We start from the raw sequence: 19,926 nt of genomic DNA on the forward strand, positions 1-19,926 counted from the left end.
CCTCAGAGCTCTTTGAGGTGTGTGGTATATATATGGTGGCTCCCGGCCATATGAAGAGTTTAAGATGTGACTTGTAGGGTCAAGCAGTTTGGCCACCCCTGGAATATTAGCTCAGACACAGCGCTGCGCTCGCACGGCTGAACGGCTTCCAGGCTCACGCTGGCTCATTTTCGCCAGCTCGGAGTGCTGGCCCGGCAAACACACAGCTCCCCACAGTTATCCACGTACAAGAGTTGGCCGCAGAGGTCGTGATGAAAGGAAAGCAGAATGACCTTCTTCCCTGATAGGCTTCTCCGTTCTTTCAAGTTCACGCTCTCGTAAGCACCTAGAATTTTGCACGGGGGATTGGGAGGAGGGGAGGGGGGAAAAGAGCAAAAGTCATTAAATAATTGAATTGCAATAAACTGATTTTTTTTTCTGGCTCATGATGGTATTTCACTGTGTAAACTAGGAGGAAAAATAAACAGGGGATTTAGTAGTTTGGAAGTAGCTCAAAATTGAGCAGCCGTTGGATTTTCTGACACCTAGCTCGAGATAGTCCAATGCTACCGGCAGGACTCTCCTTAGGGATCGTTTCCATCAGCCCAGCTCGCAGCTCTGGCTAATTTCCTACCGTTTTTTCAGCAGGCTTATTTGCCAGACAAAAATACAACAGGCTGTCAGAACTGGATACCTCTGGGGACTGGCAATGATAATACAATACAAAATAGGATACCAACAGGTCAAAGGTTTCCATTTCACAGAGTACTCTAATGACTGAAAGTCATTATTGCTATGCAGTCTGTTTGAAAAGAGTAGATGGATCCTGGTTCAGTTTTTAATGGGCCAATGTTACAGAAACAACCTCAAAAATTTGGCATCTTTGTTGGCAGTCTCATTAGAGAAGCCACAGAATAAATGGACAAGGATAATAAAGTCTCCTGCTGCTTTTGATCCTTTCAGGTCAAATCTGAGTTATGCTGGTTGAAGCCGTGTGTGGATGTGGCAAGCTTACCCTCACACTATGTGGACTGTATCTGTGCCTTGCATAAACAGATCTGGTTGGCCCTTGGTCCTGTGGCTGTGAACTTGGCAGTTTTTGCCATCCCTAAATTCACAGATGCTGTTGTTGTTTTGCAGATATCTTTTAAGAACAAAAAGGGAAACATTGTAGACCAGACCCTCTGTTGGCTATCTTCCACCCAAGGCAGTGGAGTTATGCCAACACCCACATTGTCTTTCCATATATTTTCGATCTCTGCTTTCTTCTGTCTCCATCCTTTTAAATGGAGATAGATAAAAATAAGCAGAAAACCCTTCACATTGAGAAATGGTTTGAGGGTTTTGCCCAATAACAAAACTGACTAAAAACTGACTTTCTGAGAAGTGCCCTGCTGCTGGCCAGAAGTGATCGATGCTTTCACTCCCCAGTGATCTGGGCCAGCAGATGCACCACCGCTGGTGTTACTAGATCCTAGCAACTCGGCCACAGACATGTAGCCATTTTTTGATTTCTCTTTGGTTTCTCCTGGCAGATGAACCCAGCAGGTGCTATTTCCACGATGGTGATGGAGTATGTGAGGAATTTGAGCAAATGACCAGCATCAAAGACTGTGGCGTTTACACTCCCAAAGGCTTCCTCGATCAGTGGGCTTCCAACGTCTCCGTCTCACATCACAGTGACCAGCAGTGTCCAGGATGGGTGGTCATCGGTCAGCCAGCAGCAACCCAGGTAAGGGAAGCAGATGCTGTTCCCTGTCCTAGAAGGTGGAGGCCAGCAAGGACAGTCATGAGCATAACTAGATGGTCAGCATTCATGTGTGATTTTACCCCTGTCTGTTATCCTGATACTTCACCAAAGGAGGTTTCTGATAGCAATTTCCCTGTTTCTGAGCCTGTTTAGTGGTGATGGAGTTGAAATTCAGTTCCAGTCACCCATCTGAACGCTGCCTGAAGTCATGGTCTGCTTGATTCAATAAGCTGTGCAGGAGTCACCTCTGGCTAACTAGCATCACCTAAAAGACTAGACAGGCTCTCTATAGCCAGCACAGGGTGCTATCTTGTGGCAATGAGTTCTGAAGGCTAATGCAGAATAATACAAAAGAGTGTTCTTTCTTTTTTAATAGTTTTGTGTTTTCTGCCTCCCGGATTCATAAAAGCACCCTATTGTTCTATTCTGAGAAAGGTCCCGTCCATTCCCAAAGCCATTCATTAGCTTTAACCCCTTTCTTACATGTCTCCTTTGTAACATAAATAGCTCCAGTTACCATAACTTTACCTTTTGTCTCCCTGAGAGAATTAGATCCAAATGAGTTCAAAAAGACATTAGATAAATGCCTGGAAAACAGAGCTGTACACGATGCAGATGCAACAGTCCAGATGCAACACTCTGACTCAGGAAAGCCCGCATTGCTTGCTGTTTTTTTAGAGGATACAGTAAGAAAAAGATCGTCATATACAAGAGCTACATTGTATATTCCACCTTCAGCATCCACCAGTGTCCCTCACTAGACAGAGCAGTGGATCAGATGGACTTTGGGTTTGATGCAGCCAAGTTGTTCTTGCAGTCTAACTGTCAGGGAGGTGTCCTGAGTGGGCAGTGCAGAGAGGAATGCAATGTCACAGATATGACAAGCAGATTTCTCCGTGAATAGTAAATGCTAAGCATTTCCAGTTGGCTTGCAAGAGAAAACATCTTTATCCAAGAGACTTGGCCTTGTTCACATAGCACAAGTCTGTAACAAATTAATGACCAGGTCATTTTTAAACGTACAAAGCGTGGTTAGCTGGCATAGTACCAAGACAGAATCCTGAGCCCAGTATTGCCTTTTTGTCATGGTCATATTTATTATTTCACACTGTAAAAGGAACTTTCCTCTGCATCCCTACCAGTGCCTTAGCTTCTTTCTCATTTGATCTCCCTGGGCTGTAGTACTGTCCAAAGCCCACTGTCTCTAGTTCAGGTGCAGTTCAATGAGCATGTCCCCAAGTCCTCTGTCCCCATGCTGCCACTGGGATTTCCTGCCCTGATTTTCTCCTAACGCACTGGGAGAGATGCAGCCACGCTGAGCAGTAGGACCGTACAACATATGGTCATGTGGTGGAGAAAACACCACCACGTGCACACCCAACAGAAAGCCCTGCTGTGTAGCCACAACTCAAGCATGTTTGTTGTACCCAGATGAGATGAAGTTGTCACAGCCTCGTTAAAAGAAAAAAAAAAGAAAAGCACACCAAAAACAAAAACCAAGCTGTTGTATTTATAGGCAGAGCACTAGCATATCACACACTGGTGGAGTGAATGGGAACATGCCTCCTGTTATTGGCTGGCCCCTGGGGAGATAACAGTGTGCTATTTACTTCCAGCAAGAGGAATTTGTGCTTTAGCTCAGCTGGTCATATTACACCCGTTTGAGTGTATGGGGTTCATTGACCTTTTTAATCATATATGTTGAGAGTCTTTGTTTTCCCCAGGAACAAGACAGGCTTGTAGCTTGTGGAAGAGCACCTGACTTGTCACTCTGGAGAGGTTAGGTGGGGCAGCAGGTCATCACTCTGTTGGCTAGCAGAGTGCTTGAGATGAAAATTAACCTAAGATCTCCCCTAATCACCATGTGTAATGATCACTGGTGTGTAAACATGTTTGGCTTCATTATCTGTGCAAGCACTGAGCCTTAGGGTTTTTTGTATTGATGAAAGGAGCACCTTTCCTCACCCAGATATCTTTCAGAGTAGGTTGTGTGCTTGCTGATGTTGTGCAAACTTTTCATGTTGTTGCTGGGTAGTTTCCTGATTAATCAGAGTGGCATTTGTGTTGGCTTCTCATCAGGAATGCCATGAAAGATATGTTTGAGTGCAGTGCACAGCAATATACAGAATACATAAGCTGCCTGTTTGTTAGCTATCCCTGTTCCTCATAATTGCCCTGGTATTCTCAAAGTGCTTTAGAGCGTTTTAAGTATGTCCTTCACGATTTAAAACGTTTTCTCATCCTTAGCTATCTCAAGACCTGTTTCTCTGCATGCCTGTATTTCTGCCTTAGTTCTGCAGAGGCTGTTCCTGAGGACCACATTTGGTGCTGTGGTGCTGCTCAGCAATATCAGCCTGCCTGCACTTGTTTACTCTTGGAGGATTGTTTGTGAGCAAAAGCCAGAGTGCACTTGTTATTGTAGGGCTCCTTCTGCAGACTGACCACCCCAGGCCTGTCTGCAGAGCTCGCTAACACGTTGCCTGTTTCCACAGAGTTGCTTGTGTCTTAGAAATAGGATGTATGCACTTGCTTGTTATTGCGAGATGGACCTTACATGTGGCTTTGTTACTTGTTAGTATGAGGCTGCTGAATGGCAACATACTAAGGGAGCAGAAAAAAAAAAACACAGTATAAGATTTGTTTTGAACAACAAAATGCTTACAAAGAATGACACAGTCTTGGCAAACAGATACACATTTGAAAAATGGAAAGGTCACACAGCCCCCCCCCCCTTTAAACAATCGCTCTTTCTGCAGAAGCAAGACTGATAGACAGCCACTTCTACTTTCCTGGCAGCCACTCTTCAGTGCTGATTAAGAAATATTCACAGTACTGACAGCATCATATTTAAAGCCAAAGAGGACCAGTCAGCAGCATCACACCAGCACGGAAATGAGAGCACCATCACAGGGTATTTTTACAGTTTGATTTCTAATCTGGCATCCTCGGCAGGTCTCGAAACAGACGCTGCTCAGTACCTGTTATCGACTGCAGGAGGAATTCAGCAATAAGGGCTTTGCATGCTCTTGGGCCACTTTTTTCCTTACTGCTCTTGCTGTGAGTTTGTAAACAGCCTCTCCTTGCCATCCGCTGCATGTGAAATATTATCAGTGTTGATGTACTGGTTGTGTGGGGTTTTCTACAGCACTGTTTATTTCTCAGGGCCTTTCTTGTGCTAAAGATTATTGATGCTAGCATTAAGTCATCAGCTGGTATACTCTGGCAAGGACTACAAAAAGGCAGTAGTGCTGGGCAGATTTATACCAGCTGACGGGCAGATCCAGTAGGCATAAATAGAAAGACAAAGGGTGCTCAGACCGATCTGTTTTGTGAATAGCTGCAATTTTTATTTTTATTTTTTGCACTGGAAGTCCCCAGGGACTTGTTTCCCCGACCAGTTCATACTCAGCCAGGGTCAACCTTGTTACGAGCAGGGGTGGGGAGGATGTGGCCTCCTACCACCAAGATAAGCACTCCTGGGCTTGGCAACGTGCGAGTTTAAGGAGCCATCTCATGGCCTCCATGGGCAGTCCCGCTTGTGTCGCCACCGGTGAAGATGTGTGGATGAGGACAGTTAAATAAGAAAGTGTGGTGTGGATTAGGTCACGGTACAAGGGTGGCTGTCCCGTAGGGTTCATGGATTCAGGTCATGTAGTGGCAGCCTCCATGCTCTCCCTGCACACTGATTTTGTTCCGATGTGTTAGCATGTTTGGTAGTCTCGCTTTCCTTCTGGAGTAAGTTGTCCTGAGCATGAATGCTTTGGATATTTTTTTACATGTCTTATCTGTACAGATGTGCCTTTGTGGGAAGCCTCTGCCAGGCTTGTCTGGGGAGGGCTCTTCACCCCTGACCCCACGGTTTGGGTGAGAGGGAGGTGGGTGGCCGCGGGGCTGGAAGTGCCATTTCTCCTTCCCTCTTGCTGGTGGGAATCCAGTGGATTCATCTGCAGTTCACTTTTGGCCTCTATAATAGACAGGTGTAGGAAGGGACTAATGGCTCAGCAGGTGGCTTACTGCTGACCTGGTTACTCCTGTCACAGTAGCTCAAAACTTGGAAGTTGGGGTTTACATCAGCAATTTAGAGGGGCAGTCCCTCAACAGCTCTGTCTTTCAGTGTATTTCCTCCCAGTCGCACAGAAGCTGTTTAGTTTAAGTCACCATATATATATACATATATATATATATATTAATTTTTTTTTAATTATTTTTTTTTCTTCCTTATGCCGTTGCCAGTTCCTGGTTTTCTCCTGTACAGGAAAAGCTGCACAGCTTAGGCACAGTTAATGAGAAGGGGACTCTTCCTCAAGGCTGCTGGGCACACAGATCCTGGGATTCATTTTTGTTCCCAGACAAACCCACCCCCTTCTCCCCCTGGGTACCCCACAGGGGCTGCCATGGAGTAAGAAGCTGTGGAAAAGGATTCTTATTACATCTTTCCCACAAACTGAGGCCCCCTCCTGCCCCTATTACAGTTCCCACAATTGCACTCATCCAGACTCACTGCAACAAACCTATTCTTCAGCCGGCCATAGAAAGATGTCTAGAATTGCAGCATGTCTGAAATTTCCCACAAAAGAAGAAGGCAAGAGCACGAAAATATTCTGAGTACTGGAAGAAATAACATGGCAGAGCGAGGGCTCCAAGGCTGGTAAGAAAATACTGTGACAAAATTGAAGAGGAAAATGATGAAGTTCTCTGCCACGCAGTTTTACTTTGACTAATAAATATAACTCTGAAGATAGTTCCCCAAAGATCCAGCAAAGCCAACAAATAGGGTAATCTTGAACAGGAGTGGGAAGAGAGGAAACCTGCAACTTTTAATGGAGAAGCCATTCCTCTCCTTTGGGGTGATCTTGCTGAGAAGTGGGAGGGTGTGTGTCTGTCGGCTCTGCAAGTGGCCCTTTTTGAACTTCCCAGTTCACAGCCAAGTCCTGTTGCTCTTCAACGGTAAGAGTTTTGTTGTGGTCAGAGGGATAAAAAAATCCCCATTTTTAATAAGATGATTTGCTTCGCAAATGTCTCTGTTATTTATAGCCTAGCCAGCCTTTGAACCACTAATCTCAGGAGGTCGAGTACAAAATCCCACTAAGAGAATCTGTTAATGGAGGAACCATGAGTGATCAGAGACCAGTTCTGGAAAAAGATGAACTGGACACTGTGCACAGGCCGCCGCAAGAGGAATGTAGGTTTGCTGTACTCATCTGAGCACATTTCCAGTACCGGCTGGTGCACCAAAAGGCTTCAGCTTAGCTTACAGATTCCCCAGGTCTAAAATTAGTACAAGGGAGCCCAAAACATAGTCTCTCTTTTAGCCTTCCCCCAGATACTACAGACCAGACAGTTTGGTCTTTCACCTGAAGGCTGGGGAGTTGCACCACGAGCCTGGCACCAGGCAAATTCAGGCTGGGGAACTCTGAGGAACATGCCTCCCTTTGTCTTAAATTATGCTATTTTTCATATCTCTTTAATGAACAGGGATTAATTAAGCCTTATCACAGCCACATTGCCTGGTTTCTGCTCCATTTAATAGAGGTAGAAACCAGAGCACACAAAGATAAAGCTGCGGTTTGAGAATTAAACCTCAGTTCCCCACAGAGACATTGCAGGCACTGGGCATTATTGGGCCCAGGTGTCCCCAGGACTAGGAAGCTCAGGAGATCTCAAAAGGGAAATGTTCATATCTTGTATAAGAAGAAAACTCTATTCAGGGCCTGCTGACAATCGGTGTCTGGGAACACAGATCTGGAATGGATTCTGGGGTCATTAAATCCACTGTGTGTTAGCTTTGTCAGCCTCCTCACATCATCCGGTGCGTGAATTAACCAGATTTTATCCTCACACACTCGGGCTTGTTCCCATTGCAAAATGACTGGAAAATAATCCACCAAGTCCTTGCTCTAACAGCTAGAAACCTTGTTTCCCACCTGTGTTGTTGGGAAAGCTGGGTTTTGCAACCTTCTTGTCAAAGGAGGTGATGTTGTTTGCCTGGGGATTTCCTCTCGTCTTTATTCACATCTGCATTGCTGCTTTGCCTCGTTGGAGCAAGTGGTCCATACAAAGGGTTTGCACCAAGGTGAGGGATGCTCCAAAGATCTGTGCTGCGCCTCCTGCTCAGAAATGATCCCAGTGTTCTGAATATAAAGAGAGAGAGAGAGAAATGAAATTTCTAGCTAGGCTGGCTTGAAAAGACTTCGTTGCAGTGAGCTGATTGAGAAAGAGCATTACCTTAAAGGTGCTCCGGGGCCAGCTGGAGAAAAAGGGATGCTGCCCATCACCTGGCTGCCTGTTCCCTGCTAGGAAGAACAGCGATTCAGTGATTCCCTGCCTCTCGCCCCCCATCCCCATGCCTTTCAGTGCTCCTCTGCTCAGGGCAGTAGTAAACCAGCAGACCCCATGCCTGATGTCGTAGCCTCTGGATGATTTGTGTATGGGGAGGACAGAGAGAACACAATGAGATGTCAGAGGAGATTCCAAGCAATTTTGCCAAGCACTCAAGGGATTTTTTTCTTTCCACTCCCCTCCCCCACTAGTTTTTAGAATAATTTTTCAAGAGCACATATGCAAGTCATCTAAGGGGAACAGAACAGTGAGTACCAGGGGCTGGTACACTGTGTTCCCTTTGTGTACTGTACAGAAAATAGATAAAAGAAACAAAGGATGATGCAGAGAGCAAAGCAGCCATCAGTACTCTCAGAGAGGTTCGGTCTGACCTTTTCAGAGATGAAGGTCAAACCAAAAATCCTCAGGTGCCGGAAATTGGTCCTGTCTCTTCCTAGAACCAGGAGACGCTCACCGCTAACGAAACGAGAGCAGAATTCCATCCCGTTTGTTGTTGCTGAAGGCGAGGAGAAGAAAGGCAAGAAAGGAATATTGTCTTGGATAATAAGAAGGATTATGTGCTTCTTTAGGAAGTGACTGACCATTTTATGATCATATCTGCTGTACACCCAGCCACCCACCCAGATTACACGCTGTAATTGAAAACAGCTTGGACCCCCCAGCATCAGCTAGCTGGAAAGCCGGACCCCGCGACAACGGCGGTGCTCGTTAGCATGCACTCTTCTGAAAGGAGACCCCCCTCCTCGGCCCTTGCCCCTCAACCTGCCAGTCTCTCTGTCTGCTGCTGCTGCTCCCCATCCTTTAGATGCAGAGCATGTCCAGCCATAAGCGTGGGATAGCTCTCCTGCATCCCATCCGGGTTGTTTGTCTTGGGTCCCTCTCCATTCAGAGCCGAATGATTTTGCATAAATGCATCGACACGTCTGCTTTGTTCATGCATGAAGGCTTCTCGGCATTTCTCATCCCACCCCCGCCCTGGCCGTCTTCTCCCTACCCCCCTGGCATGTAGCTTCACCAGCTTTTGCATGATTTCCCTGTGCAACAGTGAATAAACCTGCCCGAAGGATTGACAGTCAATCGAGCACGTTAAAAATACCCAGGCAATTATTTTGGATAGAATTAAAACATGATCGGAAGGAGAGAACGGAAAAGGGTGCAGGAGTGAAACCGTAACATCCTTTACTATGTAATTTGGTTTCATGTTCTGCACAAGAAAACATGTAAAATATGTAAACAGAGCTCTCCAAGATTGTAATGTAGCTACAAAGCCACAGATATACAGGCAGGCAGGGTGCTATTCTTCAGCAGAACGGAATGCCATCCTCAAAACCACACGATCATTTCTTTAAGCCTGAAAGTAAACTTTCTCATGCCAGTAGCAGAGAATTTATTTTTTCTTTTAAATGAAGGATTGTCTGCACTACTTGTTCGAAGTACTGTAGGCATTTTAGCCCACATTGTCATAAGAGACCTCATATTTTGAATGCCACTCAATTTTGGGGTGTTCATCTCTAGATGTCTCTAAAAGGAATGATTTTCAGAGGATAGTGCTTACCCAGCACCGTCCTGAAGGCACACCATAACAGAAAGTCTCTTTATTCAATCCCTCTGTCCCCACCTGCAAATAAATAACTTTAATAATAATAATAATAATAATAATAAACAACTTAGGGACCGTTTGGATAAATTCTTGAGCTGCTCTAATTTCCTGGATCGTGCTGCCTTAGTTAGAGCCATGGCTGTTGAGGAACCTCAAATTAGTGCTCATTTTTGGAAACAGTGTCTGTAAATTTTAAGGATCACTCTTTCCTTTGAGGTCGGTGACTCCGGTAAGCAGGCACGATTCCCCTGCCTGGCAAATGTGCCCAGCTTCTCCTGGTACCAGCAGTTTTCCACCCTGGTTTTCCACCGTAGCCTCAAGGTCTGGTTGCAAGCTTTAATGGGTTCCAGGAAATTGTAATTTGCATGATCAGTGCTGGTATCTGCATATGCATGTACCTACTGACTGGGAGGAGCCTTCATTTCAGGAGAACATAGAGCTCTGCTAGCCATGGTGGTCATTGGACCCAAAGCCTTATGCTTAGCACTTTGGGCACTTTTTTAAAATTTTTATTTTCCTAGTTTTGGTAATTAACCCTTGCAAGCAAGTCCCTTTTCATACAGTGAAGCTGAAGCATGGGGTGGAGATGATTTATCCAGGGTTGCGAGGTGCTGATCTGGTGACCAGGTGTGTCCCTGTGACTTGCCCACAGCCCTGGCCAGCCCCTCCATGGGTTCCACCCCAGTGAATGGTGTGCTTTTGTGCAGCTTAGAGTCTTAAAAAATAACAATGATGAGCATCCTATGAAGGCAGTGAAGGCCAAATTCCAAGGTGTTTGGGCATTTACTTCTAATTAATCCGAATCCTTGGGTTTAGGATTTATGGAAGTGCCTAAGCATCTAGCTGCCATTGGGTTTCTAATAAGCCATGTGCTTTTGAAGACCCCATTTGGACCTCAATTTCACGTTTCTCCATCTAAATATCTTTGAAAATCTGCCCTTCTTGCAAAGCAGATCTCTTCCTGGTGCACTGTGACCTTTATCTGCTGGAAAAGGAAAGCCTCACTCTGTGGAAGCTCTGCTTTGTCCCAGTATCTGTCTGTGGTGGGAAGGACTAGAAAGAATGGCCTCAAGTTGTGCCATGGGTGGTTTAGGTTAGAAATTAGGAGACATTTATTCTCAGAAAGAGCAGTCAGGCATTGGGACAGGTTGCCCAGGGAGGTGGTGGAGTCACCGTCCTTGGGGGTGTTCAAGGAGAGGTTGGACGTGGTGCTTGGGGACGGGGTTTGGTGGTGACAGTGGTGGTAGGGGGATGGTTGGACCAGATGATCTTGGAGGGCTTCTCCAGCCCTTATAATTCTGTGATTCTGTTCTATGACTTGGCCGTGGTGAGTTCCTCCATCCCCATGGTGATGGTGAGGGTGCAGAAGCTGTGAGCTTGCTCTCACAGGTGGTGCTCGTGCTGCAGTCCCCCCATCTGCTCCTCCTGTGAGCAGCCAGGAGGTTCTGCCAACCCTGCCAGCCTGGCACACGTGAGGAGGAAACGCTCCATGTGGTCTTTGGATTCTCCCTGCTAGAGCTGGGTTTTTTTCAGAGCAACCAGGGCTCCTTGAGGTTGGAGGAAGGCTGTGGGCTCCCCCGGGTACCTGCAACCAACACTTTGGGTGGATGCAGACATGTGGGCTGGAGGAAACAAGTGGCTGCTGCTCTGCGTCCAGCACACTCCGAGGGATTTGCTGGTGCGGTGTTACTCAGCATGGGGACACCTTCTGATTTACATCCCATGAGTCGTGTTTTCAGGTACTGAGAAAAAAAAAAAGCCACAGACTGGTTTAACCTTAATTAAAACACGCTGAGGTAGAGCTGAGGAGCTGGGTAGGAAACCGAATGGCTTTCTGACCACTGACATGGAACCGTAGTGGGCTCCCATACCAACACTCCCTGTGAGCGCTGCTGCAGCCTTCCCTGGCGCTGTTAAACTCAGAGCCTCTTCCCAGTGCATCATCTCCCTGGATGTAACCAATTAAAGCCTGTTGACAGGCTGGAGCAGACTTATCCCCTTAGGAGTTGAGGCATACGTACGTCTTCATATAGGGAAGGACAGCAACTGGGTGTCTGGCTGGCTTGCTGGGAGCGCAGCGTGGAAAGCTGAGCAGCTCCGGGAGGGAAGGGGAGAGGATAATTTGTACCCCCAGTTCTCCCTGCCCATGGAAGAGCAGCATGTTGAGGGTTGCGTGCGGTTTTTGCAGTGTGTTTACATGGTACATAACCCTAAACAAAGCCGAAAAGCATGACTTTAACTCTGGAAATAAAAGTGCTGGAAACCCCTCGGTTTCTGCACATGAGAAAGTTTTGTTCTTTAAACACACAGATGTTTTCAAAAGAAAAATTGCTCTTTTGACCTTTCCTGAATGCGATCATGTGGTCATAGCTGACATTAACCACTGCAGGGCTGCTTGCTCCAGCCACAGACAAAGCTTGGCGGGCCATCTTCTGAGCTCCTGGTGGCACCTGCGTTGTCTCACATCCCTTGGAAGCTGCTGCTGGGCCCCGGGTGCGCTTCGGGCAGCTCAGGGGAGGTGGGACCAGGGGTAGGTAGGGTCTGCTCCTATGGTGCATGAAAACAAGCATTATGGTTTTCTCCTCTTTGCTACTTGAAAAAGGTGTGCCTTAATTTTCCTTCTGTTTGCCCATCTCCCTGTCCGAAACGTTGCCCGAGTGCTCTCAAGCATCCCCGTATGCCCCAGCCAGCAGCACATTACTCTGAATGGTTGAAGCTGCAATTCTTTAGGGATTCATTGTTGTTGCTTTTGGTCTTTCTCTAACGAGCTGTGTGCTTTCTTCATTCAAGCAAATTTACAGGACCAGCTCTGGGAAGGAAGGAGGGGATGTTACCAAGTGGATTGTAACAAGCCCAATCCTGCTTTGCCTTGCAGGGGTGCCAAACCAGCAAAACTACAATGAATCCAGTCGGATCCACCAATAAAATAATAAAAAAATACACTTAAGATCCTCCCAATATGTGGCACACATTCTGCCTTTGACAGCTTGATTTCCTGGTGCCAGCTGCTCCCAAACGAAAAGCTCCAGTCAAAGGGAAAAAAAAAAATAGAAAAGAAAAAAAGCCTTTGCTCTACTCATCAGTGGCAAAAGCTTATGGAATGGGATTGTTTTCCTTTGCCGCAGCCCCCCCACGGCCAGCCTTGGCCCGCAGATATGTGCGAGCTTTGCTGTAGTGGACCTAGCTGGTTCAAGTTAGAGACAGGCAGTTCGGGAACCCGAGTGTGCAGCCAACAATAATGTTCTGGCTACTGTATTTGTTTAACCTCGCTCTCCAGTGGATGGATATACAGTCTGCTAAAGCACTTATCAGTCTATAATGCCTTCACACTTTGGTGAGCAGCAATGTGGAAGCTGTAGACAGGAGCTTTTGCTGCAGGTTGGAAATGTCTTTTAGCTTTAATGAGAGTGATGTTTGCAAACTGGAGGTTTGAGGTCTCGTTTGGGAGCTGTTTCTTCGTGCTGTCTGTCTAGCAGGTTGCATTTGGCTGCTATTTCTAACAGTAGATGTATTTGTAAGTTTGAATGTAACAGAAGAATGCAATCTGGGGCTAATTCAAAGAAATAGCCCTTCTTGGTGAACTCCTGGCAGTGCTGGGGGGAAGATGCTGTTGTTGGAGAGCAGCACCTGTATGTCAGGCTGCTGTACTGAAGGAAAGGAAACCTCTGATACAAACAAACAGCAGCACATGGGAGGCAAATTGCTCGGTTACGTTTTCATGTGCTTCGTATAAGACCCTGCACTGTCTGCTTTGGACCTTGAGCCATCGCTTGTCTTCACAACCGCTCAGTGTGCATGGCTGAATGGCAAGGGAAGCGGCAGCAAGTGCAAATTGCCCTCGTGAGCCCCAGATAGTAGCATGTACTTGTGGGCTTGTGCAAAAGATGAGTCGATTATTAAATGCCGTTACCACAAGTATTTCTTCTTCTCTCACTCTTGTTGTATAGCTTCTGGCCCAAGCTCAACTGACGTCTTTGGGACGATCCTTTGAACCATGTGAAAATCATCTGGTTAGGGTTTTGCCGTAAAATTAAAACTCCATATTGTTTTTTCCACAGGTCCAGCTAGCATCCTAGATATTTTGATTACACCTGGCTGGATGTCAAAGCCAGTGTGGATTTGGGATAGGGCCAGTCAGAACTGATTTACAGGTTTTTTGGGGTATACCATGTGAAGTTTATGGTATTATGTGATTTTGATTTTAACTCACTCATTTTAAATGAAGCTTGCTTTGAATTTGGAGATAACAGAAATTCAAAGGAAAGCTCAAAGAGTGCAGGTCTGCATGATTTAAAAATTGAAATATATTGTTCATACAGAGTCTTTGGAAGTGAAATAACTGCATTTCTGAGAAAGCTAAAGTTAATAACACACATTGGATACACATGCAATCTGGGCCATCATCTAATGTAGCATCCCTGTAGCTCTCACTCGCTTTCCTGAAATTAAGTCCATTTATATGACAAAACAAAATAGTCTTTGCATCTCCTACTCATTTCTGTACCACAGCCCTGTGTTACATCACATCCACTACTCTACCCCTGGAAATTTCTCTGGAAATATACACTATAATTTTTACAGTATGAGTAGAGGCATTTATCATCGTGTCACACTGCAAGCAAACTAGTGATGCCAGCATCATATCAGCTTTGGTATTTTCACACACTGAAAGGTCGCTTTTCAATTAATAAAAAATCCAGCCAAAGTTTTAGCTGAAAGTTATGGTTCTTTGCTGAGAAAAACATAGTAGCAGGCTAATTGAATGCCAGGTCTGCAAGTTGCAGACACCATCAGCTACTCCAGATTCAAATGGGAAGGGGCTGTGCTGAGGCTGGACACAGCAACTGGGAATGGGGCTTTACTTCATCCTGCAGCAGATGTAATCTGCTTCCCAATCCTACAGCCAAATCCTGTTCTTCATTACACAGGTAAAATTGACAGATGAGATTTCCTCTTACTTCTGAGCCAACTGAGTCTGGGAGTAATATAGCATTAGTGTGTTACCCCAGGAGTTTTATCAGCTTCCAGTTGACAACGCTTTTCTGTTGCTCACCTGTCTGGATGTTTTTGTCCTGGAGAAAAGCAACCGTGCTGTACTTTTTCATCTTTTGCCTTCAGACCTTTAAGTACCCCAAGGAAAACAGGCAAAAACAGACAGCACAAAACTTAGTAAAACTGTGTTTTCAAATGCATTCCTTGCCCCTTAAAAGCACCTCTACTGAAAAATTATTTCACTGCAAACAAATCAGACACAGAGGATATAGAGAGGTTTGGAGTAGAAGCTGCAGTTTATGAGCATCAGATGAAAGGGAGAGTTGCTGTTGAGGAAGACGAAGCAGATTAAAAGGTAAGAAGGCTATTGAAAAAGGGAGGACATCAGTTCCATCATCTTATGCTTATAACATGTACTGATGAATCTCGGCTTTGGATTTCTTTCTCATTTTGTTTTTACAACAATGGAGTGTTGTAAATTTGGCTAAAGCACAGAGAAAATATGGATGAGTTTGGAAAAGGTAACTTTGAATGTTTTCCTTAAATGTAAGAGGCCAACACAGAATGACCTGATTTTCTAAGTTAGTCATCAGCTATTGACTCAAATCTTCTGACAGGACAAATCCAGAACTCTGAAATACCAGATCCAGAGCACTAGCAAAGAGGCTATTCCTACAGCATTTCTGACCAGAACCTAGAAGAAAACCTTGAGCAAAATTTATGATGTCCCTTAACTAAGGCTGTTGTTTACCATTTCCATCTGAGCTCTGCGGCCTCCTGAAGTTTGAAATGGTCTTAGAAATTGGCTGATTTTCGAGGTGTTTGTTGAAACACAAATGGTGGCCTTTTTAATGGTTCACTGCTCAGTAATATGGGCAAATTCATTTTTTTCTGTAACTCCAACCCAATTCCCAGCCTAAATGAGAAGAACAGTGCAACAGCTTTCAGAACAGATTGGAGGTCTGTGCTGCAGTAGGCAAACTGGGTGGTGTCCATGTGGCAGTCAAGCTGCCTTATAATATTGGGCAATAAACAGGCAGGAACCTTTCTGATATTTAGCAACTGCACTGGAGCTTCTCATCCTTGGGTAAATTTACCTTAGGATGCAAGAATATTTAAGAATATTGGGTAGTGGTCCATCCCCATGTCTGGCAGTGGAGAGAGAAGCTTTTCATTTGTAAGGGATATGTTAAAATGATGCATATGTCATGGTTGGAATTCTCTGGTATATCTTGAGTTACATATAAATAATGTTCTGCAGAACAGCCAGCTAAAAATTGTAGGTTAATTAGGATTCATTATTATAGTAGGAATCTGTTCTTTAGCTGGATCTTCAAACAGAATGTCCCGTTTGTGCCCCCATAGGTCTCATACCAGTGTGTGAATATTTCCATGCACCTGTACAACCTCATGCAGGATGTTGTGTGCACCACAAATCTGTGGTGCTGTGGGTTTCACCAATGGATCCTGCTCCTGCTTGTTTTGAGGTTGCTGTTTTGTGAACGGGACCAAGTCCCCAGTAAGAGGAGGGGAGAGGCAGTGTGCCCAGGTGGGCAAGAAGGCCAATGGCATCCTGGCCTGTATCAGGAATAGTGCAGCCAGCAGGACTGGAGGGTGATCGTCCCCCTGTGCTCAGCTCTGGTGAGGCCGCACCTCGAGTACTGTGTTCAGTTCTGGGCTCCTCACTACAAGAAGGACACTGAGGCCCTAGAGTGTGTCCAGAGAAGGGCAATGAAGCTGGTGAAGGGCCTGGAGCACAAGTCCTGTGAGGAGCGGCTGAGGGAACTGGGGGTGTTTGGTCTGGAGAAGAGGAGGCTCAGGGGAGACCTCATTGCTCTCTGCAACTGCAGAGGGGTGGGAAGCCAGGGCCTGGCCTCTTCTCACAGATAACTAGTGATGGGATTAGAGGGAATGGCCTCAAGTTGTGCCAGGGGAGGTTCAGGTTGGAAATTAGGGAAAGAGCAGTCAGGCATTGGGACGGGTTGCCCAGGGAGGTGGTGGAGTCACTGTCCCTGGGAGTGTTCAAGGAAAGGTTGGACATGGTGCTTAGGGATATGGTTTAGGGGGTGACAGTGGTAGTAGGGTGATGGTTGACCAGATGATCTTGGAGGTCTTTCCCAACCTTAATGATTCTGTGAATCTATGTTTCTATTGTCTGGGACACAATATCCACTCCCCGCTCTGTCTCCAGAAGGGGGTTGCTCCCTGCTCTCTGACAGACCAGCACTTGCGATGGCCCTCAGAGCCGTACTTAGCTTGAAGACATGGTCTGGAGGAAGCCCCGCCATGGGGGAACAGATGGGATTTGGGGAGCAGACAGCTCTGCATGCTGCAGATCCGCTCTGTTTCCAGGTGCCTGTGGGCACGCAGACAGGCACGTCCACTCCAGCCGCAGAGTCAGCCGTATGCCAGAGCTGAGCAGGGCAGCAGCCTGCTTTGAATAGCAGCTTTGCCTGTCTGCATTTAGGATTATTTGGATAGAGGAACGTGAGAGATGAGAAGCACCAGCGTGTGCAAAGCCTGTGGTGGCTGGCTGTGCTCTCTCAGTGGGAAGGACAGAGCTGGGTGTCATCTCTGCATATTTCACCCACTCCTGTGGGAACACATGGCCTTCACATGAGCTTGTGCTTATTTGTCCCATCTCCGTCTAAGTTCTGTGCACCTTTGTGTGACTGCCAGCATTTACCCTCAAGATACGTTTGTGACGTGGGGCAGTATCATGCTCACCTTACTGACAGTGGCCTAGGACTGGAGAAGCCAATTTGGGCTGTAATGGGGCCATGCACTGGACACAATTGTGTTGAGAGCTTGTCCAGTGCCCAGTCCTCATGATCAGCCACCCCTCACATGTAGTTTGCTGGCAACAGGGACCCATCAACTCAACACAACAGTGCATGAAGTCAAAGGCAGCCACCGTCGCTTCTGGCATGGTAGGGGCTGGCCGTGGAACATATTGTGATGCTGCCTGTGATTTACCTGCGCAGAGCTGCTGCTCAAGGGATGGCTGGGTGACATTCACAAGGAAGCCTTACAAAATTTGTTCGTCAGCAAATTTTCCCATGTTACCTGAAAGGAAAATGTTATGAGGAAATGGAGCTGAGTGCAATTGTAAATGTGTGTTAGATGTGGCAATGAACTAAGCGCTCCTGATATATCACTTTTCCCTTCCTGCTGACACATTCCTTGGTCCCCTTGAGTAAGAGAAGGAAAACAGGAGAGGCGGTTTGAAGAACATGTTGTCCCTGTGATTGACAAGAGGCTGTATAAATCAGTCAAAGGGAATCCTCCAGGCATTCCCTCTTGTGGGAAGATCCCACAGTGCTCTCTGGCCATGCTCATTCTGTCTCTCAGTGTTTGTGTACAAAATGTGTGGGTGGGAGACGAGCTGGATTAGAACCTCTGAGAGGAACAGACATGAGCTTTTGTAATTGAAAGCAGCTTTCTAGGGAGGGGTATGACATGGGCTTCCAGTAAGTAGACACAAATAGTCCCCAAATACTTTGGAACAGATATTAGGCTCCTATGGCTCCTAGCTGCTGTGTGGGACTGAGAACCTGGACAAGCCCCAGTGAGTGAAGTTTCAACTCCTGCCTGATTCCATCATTCTTCAAAGCAAATACTTTAGCGTTTGGTAACACCCTGAAATGAAAAGTACAGCTATCCCTTCTTCCCTCCGCAGCTGTCAGGTGCTTTAGCTGCTGTTTTACGTCATTATAGCGAACAGGAGGAAGTTAAGGAAATAATTTATTTCTCATAAGCATGAATTTGTAGCCATGAGGAGAGGTGATGCTCTGTCTTCCAGGCCATCGGAATGCATTTAGTTGCCATTTTCTAATATTTTTGTACCCTGGTGTTCCTTTCTTGTGTGTGTCCTCCTCTTCCCTCTGAACGCAGCTGTCCTGTACTGCTCGATGGTAATAATTGCTATTGCATCCCCAGGTGCCCTCACACAGCTGATATCTGCCAGAGATGCCTTGGAGGCAGAGGCATGAAAGACCTCTTGCTCTCCTAGCAAGTCATTCTCAGGCATTGCAGTTGCTGAGTGGCACTCAATAACTGCTTAGAATTGAGAAGGTGATGCATTTGCCACGAGTCTTTGAGACTGTTGAGGTGGTGGAATCTGTAGGTTATTGGGACCATTTATCCGATCAGGTTGTTATTAAAAAATCTCAGAGAAAGTTTTTGCACCAGCTAGACTGGATGGATAGCATCTAGTGTAGAAGAGGCTCTCATAGTCACTCCTAATGTCACCTGGTAGACTTTCTACATACTTCTCAAACGCACTCTTCCCATAAAAGATCGTTTTACCTTGACGCTATTTTGATTTCCTTGTCTGAGCAGCAGTGGATCAGCTTCAGCAGGAGGAAGCTTATCTAACCTGCTGAAACCAGACCATTCTACCAAGCCTGCACAACTCGACTGCACAAGTCTTGAACACAGGCTCTTTATGCAACGCTAAAATTTTTGCTAATGGTCTGAGGCAGAACCAGAACGTGCAAGAGTTCACACACACACACACAAATCAAACAAGGCATTTAAAAGTTATCAGAGATTTCCAGCCCACCTCAGCAGGGGTTTATTTTGGGTTTCATTCAAGCTTTTGGTGAAGGTCTGGGTGAGTTTTTAATACGGGTTTTCACTCATCCATTATGTGGCACTTAAAACGCACCGACTGTCAGGAATCTTGTTTCTTTCAACCACCTTTGTGGAGCAATAGAGCAGGAGGAGATATAAGAATAAGAACAAAATCATATAAAAGTAATGAGACCTTTGTTCATGTCAAAGAGCTCTCTGACCATATAAATTGCAGATGTGGGTAAGATAAATTCCCTAGCTGGAGAGGTATTAAAATAAAAACCATGCTCCCAACAAGAGACAGGCTGCTGAAAATGCAAGAAGGGAGAATTGCGAAATAGTACATGTCGAATTGCTGGACTGGATTTCAAATGCCAAAGATAGTTTATGTAAAGCTTTGCTCTGCTGTAAAATGTAACACTATCCACTGGCTAGCCTCAATGAAGCTCGGTCCCAGTTGTTTTAAAAAATAAATAAACTAAAAATCTTCTTCCAGCCCATTAAAGCTGATTTATGTTTTGCCCATAGATTCCTCTGTGCTGGATCTTGAGGGACTCAGATTATAGAAGTGATTACCTCACTTTTGGCCAATCTGGTTTCTTGTTCTGAGGCATCCTGGGCTCTCTTTGCATTGCCCTGACTTTGCCTGCTGAGACCAAGAGGGCAGTTCCCCGCACGGTTACCAAGTGGG

The 19,926-nt window shown here is 45.9% G+C and overlaps 1 protein-coding gene across 1 annotated transcript in view; it reads left to right on the forward strand.

Annotated features, from left to right (window-relative positions):
- The window catches only part of PAPPA (pappalysin 1), a 181,507-nt gene that overhangs the window by 103,727 nt on the left and 57,854 nt on the right, over positions 1-19,926 (forward strand). The window contains exon 10 of the mRNA XM_082775516.1: positions 1,515-1,711. Coding sequence (XP_082631642.1) covers positions 1,515-1,711 — 197 coding nt within the window. The remainder of the gene's footprint in view (positions 1-1,514; positions 1,712-19,926) is intronic.

Source organism: Aythya marila (genome assembly GCF_965140915.1).
Source record: "Aythya marila genome assembly, chromosome: 19".
Taxonomy (NCBI): Eukaryota; Metazoa; Chordata; class Aves; order Anseriformes; family Anatidae; genus Aythya; species Aythya marila.